The following is an 11,421-nucleotide window of genomic DNA, read 5'->3' on the forward strand; positions in this document are numbered from 1 at the left end:
ACTTTGTATAACAGGTTAAACTCACTCATTGAGGTGGAATAAAATTTTACAAAGGAAAATCAAATACATGGGATATGGTAATATATTTGTCACAATTATAGCTGCCTGGTTGTCAGAAACTAAGGTGTTCCTCCTTTGTTTATATTTTCTGAATCTAGCAGATCAATAATTTTCCAGGAATCAAATGGCCACCCTTCAAGATATTGCTGTCTCAGCTGCTATTAATATTTTATCTACAGTTACATTTCTTGTGGCTTTCGCAATACTGCGGCTGCAACCAATTAATGATAGAGTTTACTTCCCAAAATGGTACCTCAAAGGGATAAGAGGCAGCCCAATAAGCTATGGGTCGTTAAGCAGATTTGTCAACTTGGATTTCAGAACATACATAAGGTTTTTGAATTGGATGCCTGCCGCATTGAGGATGCCAGAACCTGAGCTTATTGATCACGCAGGGCTTGATTCTGCTGTATATATTAGGATTTACCTTCTTGGGTAAGTTTATGGGTTACATTTCCAGTGAATTTTCATGTATGTATTTTCCACTGCATGGGATCCTAATGCTAGGGAGTACACAAATTACTACATCCACTATTAATAGCTGACTCTGTTTCTGGTGTGTGTGTTGTTTTTTTTTTTGAAAAAAAAAAAACAATCTTGATGGGTTAAGTAATTTGAAGTGGACATAGATTGCACTGTTTCATATTGATCTTGTTCTTTAGTCCTGATGGATCGATTAATTTGAAGACATTTGGTTTTGCAGTTTGAAAATATTCATCCCCATTACCATACTTACTCTCGTGGTTTTGGTACCTGTCAACTGGACTGGGAAGACATTAGAATTAGAGCAGTTTAAAAATCTTACATTTAGCAATATCGACAAGCTTTCAATATCCAATGTTCCTACAGGATCGAAAAGGTGAGAAATGATATACTTAGACATACATATATACATATAATTTAAAGGGGAAAGTCCACATAACCCCCTCAAACTACCACTCAATTGACAATGTCCCCCCCAAACTACCAAAAATTGTCAATATTCCCCCCATTGACGAAATTACCCTCAGTAAAATTAAAAATTAAAAAAAAAAAAACAAACTAAAACTTCTAGGAAAAACCTAAAACTAACAAAAAAAAAAATCCAAACGTTGGCCAATTTTTTTATAAAAATTGAAAATTTTAGTTTTTTATTTTTTTTTATTTTTATTTTATTTTATTTTAGTTTTATAATTTTATTTAAATAAAAATTTTCATTTAAAAAAAAATAAAATTTTCGTTTAATAAAATGAAATTTTTTGTTTTTTAAAACTAAATAAAAAATAGGTTTTTTTTTTTTTAAATAAAAATTTCCGTTTAAAAAAAAAATTAATTTTTTTTTAAAAAAAAACTGTTTTTTTAAAAAAATATTATTTTTAAATTAAAATTTTTCCTTTTTTCAAAAAATCAATTTTTTTTTGAATTTATAGGGGTATTTTTGTTTTATTGAGAAATCTATAGGGGCATTTTTGTCTTATTGCTAGTCTTGGGGGGGACATTGACAATGTTTTGGTAGTTTGGAGGGGACATTGTCACAATCGAAAGTTTGGGGGGGACATTGTCAATTGGATGGTAGTTTGAGGGGGGTATGTGGACTTTACCCTAATTTAAATGATTAGTTGTGTTTTTTTCCCCATTTCTCTTAGGATTATAATATTTTGGAAAAGTACATTTACTCCCTCTACTACCAAGTAATTTGCAATGTCTCTTTGAACTATCAATTTGTGCAACAATGTCTCTCCCAAACTATCATTGGGGTTGTAATGTCTCTCTTTTGCACAAAAAACAACAAATTACCCTTGATAAAAAAATTCAAAAAAAAAAAAAGAAAAAAAAAGGAAGTTTGCAATAGTATAATTTGACCCATGGTCATTCTTGACCTACCTTGCTTATAATACTGGTAGAAAAAATTAACCCGATATTGAAAATCATAAAGCTGTTAAAAATTGAAGTTTCCATGTTGAATTTTAGTACCCTGGAGGAAGTTGCTTGAGTGTTGATGTCTCACTAACGTTAGGCAACAATAATAATAGCTATTCATCCAAATTTTTAGTAGTCCTGCATTTTGTCAGTTTAGTTAAGTTATGGTGTTGGTTCATTCTTATTTCCACAAATGAATCTTATGTTATTTTCTTCCAGGTTTTGGGCACATCTGCTAATGTCGTATGTGTGTTCATTTTGGACATGTTATGTTCTTTACAAGGAATACAAGATAATAGCTACTATGAGGTTGGAATTTTTGGCATCTCAAAATCGCCATCCTGATCAATTCACGGTATATTTCAACAAACTTTCCCTACATTATGGTCTGTTGTTTCTTCATGGCTTGTATACATACAGAAAGTCAAATTCTTGTAGTACTTGAACTAGATGAATTGAATTGCTTAAATATTTTTAAATTCCATATTCATAAAAGTAGAAGAGTTACTGTAGCCTCTTTAATTTGAACGGATAAATATGTGGAAATGTCAAGATGTTAACACAAGTTAGAAGAAGAAAACATACGGCTGAGAAAGGAAAATTACGTATTGAAGAAGAGAAGTGCTGAAGAAGAATACATGTTGAGGAAGGAAAGGGAAGTTACAATATGCGTTTATTTGATTCCTATTATTGTAATGAGAAATGGTAGGGGTACCAAGAGATGGGTACCAAGATAATGTGGAGCTTATTCATTTCGAAAGGCATTTTCCTATGTTCACAAAGAGGAGAGCTGCATAAGTATCATGCTCCATTCTTCTTCCCATGAACGACCAGCGTTGGTGACCACATCTCATCACATGGGAAAAGGAGACTCCAAGAGTCATGATAGTAGGAAAGCAATTGATGTTGTTCAGGATGAGAATGACAAGCTATTTTGTAATCACTGCTATAAATCATGCCATATTCGAGAGAGTTTTTGGCGACTCCATAGTTAGCTTCATCTCTAAATGTAACTTCCACTGGGAATATAGGCAATTCTAATGATCCCTAGATAATTGATTTAGAGCCATATGACCATATGACTGGTTTATCAGCTCTTTTTTCTTCATATCATCTTTGTTCAAGCAAAGAAAAAGTTAAAATAGCTGATGGATCCCTGTCATATGTTTCTGGAAAAGGTTCAATCCTTGTAACTGCATCTATGTATCTTTCCTCTGTTTTACATGTGCCTAATCTTACAAATAATATACTCTCCATTGCTCAAATCACAGTTCATTTGAATTGTTGAGTAGTTTTTAATTAAGTTATTGCTTCTTTTAGGACCTAGTCATGGGGAAGATGATTGGCAGTCGTAGCCGATATGATGGTCTTTACTTTCTGGACTCGCAAATAAAGCAATCTGGTTGGCTTAAATATGCATACCACATTACACATACTCATGATTCCATGGCAATAATTTGGCTTTGGCATCGCAAATTGGGGCATCCTTCTTTCACTTTGTTACAACATCTTTTTTCTTCTTTGTTTTCACAGAATAATTTATCCCAGTTTCAATGTGATACTAGTGAACTGACAAAACACCACTGAGTGTCCTTTCCTGCTCATGGTATTAGAAGTATTGCACCATTTGCTATTGTTCATTTTGATGTATGGGGTCCATCACATGTCATTTCCCTTTCTGGTTGCCACTTTTGATGATTATTCTCGTACTACTTGGGTGTACTTGTTGAAGGATAAAGGTGATATTTTGTCATGTTTTCAAACATTCCATAAGATGATTCGCACTCAATTCAATACCTCCATTAAGATTCTTTGTTTAGAGAACGAAGGAGAATAATGTTCTACTTAGGGAGAATGGTATCATACATCAAACAACTTGTGCTCATACTCCACAATAGAATGGTGTTGTTAAGCGAAAGAACCACCATCTCCTAGAGGCAACCCGAACATTATTGATGTACATGCATATTTGTAAGTCCTATTGGGGTGATGCATTACTTAATGCGGCACATCTCATTAATTGAATGCCATCTTGTGTCCTGAAATTTAAGATGCCCGTTGATGTTTTGTCCCCGTCCTTGTCTTCATCATTATTTGTTTTTCCTCCCTGAGTTTTTGGTTGTGTTTGCTTTGTCCATCTTCCTAGTTCCTCCCATGGTAAATTGGATCCTAGAGGTCTTAAGTGTATATTCTTAGGGTATTCACCAACTCAAAAGGGTTATCGGTGTTATCATCATCCTATGCGAAAACATTTTATTTCTATGGATGTCACTTTTTTTAGTCCCAACCTTATTCTTGTTCTTTTGAGATTTCTCTTCACATTCAGACATGAAGAGAAGAGAAATCCTCAGTAGATCCTTTACCTATAATGATAAATTATAATAACCCCAAGGGGTTGGCCCAAGTGGTGAAAGCCTTGGTCTTGAGGGTTTGCTCCCTTCAATGTCCAAGGTTCAACACCTCATGGATGCAAACAATTCCTTGAGGCCACACCCCCTGGTGAAAAGCCAGTGATTTAACTAGTTCCGTGTAAGAAAATTTTCGAGGGTGCGGTGCACGGGACCGGGGTTTACTCTGTAGGGGTGGGTCCGAAAAGCCTTGCCTTGGAGAGGTTCCCCAACATCACAAAAAAAAAAAAAAAAAAGTGTGTGGATGACATAATTCTGACCAAGAATGATAATGAAGAAATACAAAAGTTAAGGAAATATCTTGCCCATGAATTTGAAATCAAAGACTTGGGAAGTCATAAATATTTTCTTGGCATCGAAGTAGCTAGATAAAGACATAAGATATTTGTCTCTCAATGAAAATATGTACTTGATCTACTCAAGGAAACATGGATGCTTGGATGCAAGACAGTTTACAACCCATTAGAGCAAATCAATAAGTTAGGAGAGAGTGATGAAAGTTCTTTAGTGGATAGAGGTAGGTATTAATGATTAGTTGGCAAATTAATATATTTGTCTCACACTCGTCTAGATATTGCCTATGCAGTTAGTGTCGTGAGCCAGTTTGTGCACTCACCCCGGGAGTCTTATATGGAAGTGGCTTACCGAATACTTTGATATTTGAAATCGTCACTAGGTAAAGGGTTGTTGTTTGCTAAATATGATCATCTGAAAATAGAAGCTTATACATATACTTATTGGGCGGGGTCAATCACAGATCGAAGATCTACTTTAGGACATTGGACTTTTGTAGGAGAAAATCTAGTTTCCTAGAGTAGTAAGAAACAATCAGTGGTTGCTAGATCTAGTGCGAAAGTTGAATTTCGAGCCAAGGCCCACGAGATATGTGAATTATTATGGTTGAAGATACTACTGAAAGAACTCGGATATAATTATAAGAATTCAATGAGATTATATTGCGACAATAAGGCTACCATTAATATTGCTCATAATCCTGTTCAACATGATCGAACCAAACACATTGAAATTAATAGACATTTTATCAAGGACAAACTATGTGCCAGATTGATTTGTACACCTAATGCGATGACCGGGGAACAACTTGTGGATATATTGACAAAATGAGTGTCTAGTAGCATTCTTCATTTAACATTGTGCAAGCTGGGCATGCGAGACATCTTTTCCTTAGCTTCGGGGGGAGTGTTGAAGAAGAAAACTTACGGTTGAGAAAGGAAAATTAGAGAAATGTTAAAGAAGAAAATGTGTTGAGGAAGGAAATGAAAGTTATGATTCGCGTTTATTTGATTCCTATTATTGTAATACATAAGTGTATTTTGATAATTGGTTGTAGAATTTTCTATTTAAACTCGTGTAAATGTAAGAAGCATATCATTGGGAATAAATTTCTCATCTTTCCTTCCCAATTTTTTTGATAAGTAATTGTATATATTAATAAAGCACAAAGGAGCGCTTTCCTTTCCCATTTTTCTGTCTTCCTTTTCAATTATAGATCCTCCGGAATTAACTTTCTACCCAACGTTGATTTAAGCTGCTTATTGATAAAAATTGCACTCCTGGAGGAATATAAAATATTCTTGCAAATAGTTATGTCCCAAGCAAAATGCATACATGTATAGATACCCATTTGTTGCTCCCATTAGCTTTGATTTTAGTCAGCAGTTTATAATATTGACTCTGAAGTCCATTTGCAGGTTCTTGTGAGAAATGTTCCCCCGGATCCAGATGAAGCAGTCAGTGAGCACATTGAACATTTCTTTTGTGTAAATCATCCTGATCATTATCTGACACATCAAGTGTGTAACTTTACCTTAGTTTTGACTGATGAAGGAAGTAGCATATAGTCTGCTCATGAAGCACCATGTCTTTTAAGTTTTGTAGGTTGTATACAATGCAGTTAAGCTTGCAAAATTGGTTGCAAAGAAGAAGAGCTTTCAAAACTGGCTTGTCTATTACCAAAATAAACATGAGAGAAATCCCTCGAAAAAGCCAACTACAAAGGTACTTTTCTCAACATGTTTGACTTGTTTTCTTGCAGAATCTATATGGTTTTCTAACTGAGATCTCCTTTTGTCTTGTATAAAATGAAAAGGGTAAATTACACTTTTTCCTCTTAAACTACCGCCCTAATTGTACTTGCGCCTTTAAACTATGACTCATTGGAACTTGGACCTAAAACTACTAAAATATTTTGAGTTGTCCCATGTGTTAAATTTGGCTGTTATTTTAGATGGAAGACATCATATGTGGCTAGCACATGCATTTGACACATTTCAGAGTGACTAATTTGCCTTCATTTGTGTGAAATAGTGATAAAAAAAAGAGTTGATGCAATGTTCAAATGGAAATGTCTTTTTTTTTTTTTAATCATTATTATTAAAAAACTGTGTGTTTCCACACAAAATATGGGCAAATTAGTCACTTTGAAATATCTCAGATGCACATGCTAGTTAGGTGTGATGTTTTGCATCCAAAATAACGGCCAAATTTGACAAGGTGCAATGCCAAACATTTTGATAGTTTAGTGAGTTGTAGTTTAGAGGTGTTAGTGCAATTGGGGTGACAGTTTGGAGGAGCAAAGAGTACTTTACACAAATAAAAATGATCTAATATTTCATCATGGTTGAGAATTCATGAGATCATCTCATATTCCATTACATATAGACAGGTTTTTGGGGACTTTGGGGGAGTAAAGTGGATGCAATTGACTACTACACTACTGAGATTGGGAAGTTGAGTGAAGAAGTAAGTCTTGATTTTTTCTATTTTCCTTCTTTAAGATTCTATCATTTAGTGCACTATTTCTTTAAGCTTCTTACTTTGCTATCATTACATTATTCTTCATAATTATTATTATCTATGGCCATGTCTGCAAGCATATAGCAAAGGATGTTGCAGTTCCATCTCATTCTCTGTCATGTGGTGGGTTTTACATTGTTGCCTTTTCTGTGTTGGTGGTAAATAGTCCATCCTATATCATATTTGTTTGAAATTCAGCATTATAAAATAAAATATGGAGATATGACAACATGGATTAAACAATTGTCAACATACAGTTGTCTTGGTGATTTGGTGGAAGAAGAAAGCACATAAGAGTTTTTAAGCCATTTGTGGTGATCCTACTATATAACACAGACCCTTTTGATTTTAATTATGGTTTTATGTAAAACTAGAAGAGAGAACCTCAGCTGACATGATCTAATTAATAGATTTATGATTCCTCTTTTGTCTCCTCTAGAAGTTTAATAATGTTACTTCATTCAGGAAGATGCAGAAAGAGAGAGGGTAATTAGTGATTCTGAGGCTATAGTTCCTGCAGCATTCGTTTCATTCAAAACCCGATGGGGAGCAGCAGTCTGTGCTCAAACTCAGCAATCAAGTAACCCTACAATTTGGTTGACAGAATGGGCTCCAGAGCCACGTGATGTCTTTTGGGACAATCTTGCAATTCCATATGTCGAACTCACTATTCGAAGATTGCTCATGGCTGTTGCTCTATTTTTCCTTACTTTTTTCTACATGATACCAATAGCATTTGTTCAATCTCTTGCCAACATTGAGGGCATTGAGAAGGTTCTTCCTTTCTTGAAGCCACTAATAGAAAAGTAAGTGTCTTTTTCTTCTACTATTTAATGCATTCTTTCTGTATGGCACATTATTCTTACTTTGCATATAATCTATACTGTTTATCCTTAGCTGTACGCTGAATTATTGCAAAAAAAATGTAGAGTATCTTTTACCTTCCTCTTATCACCTTATATAAAGTAGAAAAGCCATTTCCAACTTTCAGGTGGTGGGTATTGAAAAATAGCTAAAGCTTCAAATGTTTGAAATCTTTGTTGCAGGGATGTTGTCAAGTCTTTTATCCAAGGATTTCTCCCTGGCATTGCATTAAAGATATTTCTTGTTTTACTTCCAACAGTTCTTATGACTATGTCCAAAATAGAAGGTTTTATATCACTCTCATCATTGGAGAAGAGATCAGCTTCAAAATATCATCTATTCATACTTGTTAATGTGTTTCTTGGAAGCCTTATTGCTGGAACAGCACTTCAGCAGCTTAAGCAGTTTATTGAGGCACCCACAGGAGAGTATGTTGCTCCTTTGTAAAAATGGTCTAATATCAAGTATATTTTTTGAAGTCTTCTCTTATTTTATTTGCTCTATGTAAACTGCAGAGAATTTTAATTGCCTTCATAATATTAATCTCTGGAGATATCATAACATATTTTCCTACTGGCTGCTCTTGCAGTTTCCCCAAAACCATTGGTATGTCAATCCCAATGAAAGCAACATTCTTCATCACATATATAATGGTTGATGGCTGGTCTGGAATTGCTGTAGAGATCCTCAGATTGGTTCCTTTAGTTATGTTCCACATAAAGAACACATTTTTGGTTAAGACTGATCAAGACAGGGAGCAGGCAATGGATCCTGGTTGCTTGGATTTTGCTACATCTGAACCTCGGATACAGTTTTATTTCTTGCTGGGGCTTGTGTATTCAGTAGTAACACCAGTACTTCTTCCTTTCATAGTTGCCTTCTTTACTTTTTCCTTTGTGGTCTTCCGTCATCAGGTACATCAATGAACATAATTGGCTAGCATCTTCAAATCTTTTAACATGTGTGTATAAATGCATAAAGTAGGAGGTGGTCTGTGGAGAAAAAGCAAAGAGATAATGAATCAAATGAATGTGTATTGATGAGCTTCGTTCAATGCCATGAATTTACTTGAGTATTCATGATTTTAACTCATTATGTGATGGTCTCATGGCCTTAATTCTTCTTTTTTGGCCTTTTTTTTTTTTTTTCAAGATTATCAATGTGTATGACCAGAAATATGAAAGTGGGGCAGCATTTTGGCCAGATGTGCATCTTCGCATACTTATTGGCTTGATTATAGCTCAAATTCTCCATATGGGATTGTTAAGTGCGACAGGTGCTGATAAATCAACAACACCATGGCTCATTGCTCAACCAATTTTGACAATCTGGTTTCATAAATTCTGCAAGGGACGTTTCGAATCTGCTTTTGTAAAATTTCCATTACAGGTTAGTGCAAACACCTTTAAGTATGATTGTTTGCAAAAATTATGTTATAATGGCCCGAGTTGCATTGAGCATTTGTCTTCCATCTTTATGATAATAGTGAAATCATAAGAGTATGGTAAAAATATAAGTAACCTTTTTTGAGTTTTGATGATATCACCGACATATCCTGAGGTTGTGGAGCAGCTTCATTCTGGCTTCTTCAAGTTATCATCTTTACATAAAGGACAACCCTCACTTCTGATTTTGATTAAAATGGAGACTAAGATCAAAGCAGGAATTCTTTTACATGCCTTTTTGTGTTAGGACCTCTTATGGAAAATAGGCTTGCTTTTAGGGCAAGCCTAATCCTCCTACTAATTGATTTTGATTCCAAACTTCTCCACTTCATTTGATAACACAGAGTTCATTTTGAAATCACATTCTACCAGGATTCATAAGTTCATTTTGAAATCACAAAGATTTATTTGTTATAAGTTCAAACAACAGGGGACCAATTCAGCAAATTTTCCAATTTCCTATGAATGACATTTAGAGCATGATTGGGATTGTATTTGAGAAATATAACTTTTAAGTTAAAAAACGCTTTTTAATCATTTTTGGACCTTTAAAAGGGCTTTCAATTTTTTTAACCAAATGGGTATCTTTTTCTTCAAACAGACTTTTTGAGTGTTAAACGAACTTTTAGGCCTTTCAAAATGTGCACCCAAACAGGCTCTTAGCCTAATAAACCAGATGGGGTTGCCAATGGTGTCCTTAGAAAGCTGAGTGAACCTGATAAAAACAAGTTAAACAACCAACACCACCTTATTATGAACTACTGGGGAATTGTTGTTTTTCCTTGGCCATAATTTTTCTTAAAAGATTTTTGTACGACAGGAAGCAATGGTGAAGGATACACTTGAAAGGGCAACTGAACCAAACCTGAACCTGGAAGCCTATCTTCAGGATGCTTACATACACCCAGTCTTCAAGGGCGGTGAGTTGGACATACCAGTAGCCATGGATGAGGAAGAAAACAATCCACTTGTTCCTACAAAGAGGAATTCTCATCTTGGTAGTAAACATGGTTCTGAAGTCAGTCCTGAAGCTGATATTTGAGATGATAGGAAAAATGTCATCTGGATTCTTTGTAGATGCACAATGATTTTTAATATTCTTCCCTCATGAATGCTCATAAAGTGATGATATTACATTTCCCTTTTCTTTTCTTTTTTTTTTTTTTTTTTTTTTTTGTTTCTTATTCAAATTTGGGAATATACCAGGTTAGAAGTAGGGTGGGTAATTTTTTATATGACTCGTCTATCCGACACGAAATTAGCAGGTTATAGTTGAAGGGTTTGACTTGTTTAATTTAATGAGTCGGGTTAGGGTTAATCTACATAATTTTATACTCATACTATGACACGACACGAACTTGGCCCAAGACATTTATGGCTGATAATTTTTGTCACGACTCACAAACTCGATTTGATCCTACCTACCACCTTTGATCAATGTCACTTGGCATTGTATCCCGTGAGAAACAATTGATGGTAGTCCAATCTTCATGTGATATCAACCAAGTTCATCAACAAAGATCCATGCAACATGATTGTCAATTTCCTTTCACATATTAGTTTCCGACAAAAGAAACCCCTCCCCCACCAAAAAAAAAAAATATAGAAAACAATTTTCAAAAATATCAAAAATCAAGCAATCCTTGCCACAAAAACTAGTTTTTTTTTTTTTTTTTGCCACAAAAACTAGTTGATAAACATAAGCATTCTCCGGTTAGTAAAATGGTTCCTCAATCATGTTAATAGAAAGCCCTTTTTGTAAGCTCCCTATAAATTTTATCTCCAAGAGAAAATTGAAACTTATTCACCTTTCAATCCAAACCAGAGCCTGCCAACAGAAATATTGAGCATGAACCGAGATCTCCCGCAATTGGGTAACTTCATGTAAAAGACTGTCCAAACCTTACTTATTAAAACAAGTGCTTAAA

General features: G+C 34.6%; 1 protein-coding gene across 1 annotated transcript; it reads left to right on the forward strand.

Moving 5' to 3' along the window:
• The first annotated feature begins 184 nt into the window (after window positions 1-184).
• Window positions 185-10,535, forward strand: LOC132169077 (hyperosmolality-gated Ca2+ permeable channel 1.7-like). Its single transcript, XM_059580165.2, has 11 exons — window positions 185-495; window positions 764-919; window positions 2,179-2,314; window positions 6,080-6,181; window positions 6,267-6,386; window positions 7,050-7,130; window positions 7,650-7,990; window positions 8,231-8,476; window positions 8,638-8,962; window positions 9,201-9,437; window positions 10,314-10,535. Exons 1-11 carry the CDS (start codon window positions 185-187, stop codon window positions 10,533-10,535), a joined length of 2,277 nt encoding a protein of 758 aa, XP_059436148.2.
• Window positions 10,536-11,421: the final 886 nt, after the last annotated feature.

This window comes from Corylus avellana, chromosome 1, assembly GCF_965113065.1.
Source record: "Corylus avellana chromosome 1, dhCorAvel1.hap1.2, whole genome shotgun sequence".
NCBI lineage: Eukaryota > Viridiplantae > Streptophyta > Magnoliopsida > Fagales > Betulaceae > Corylus > Corylus avellana.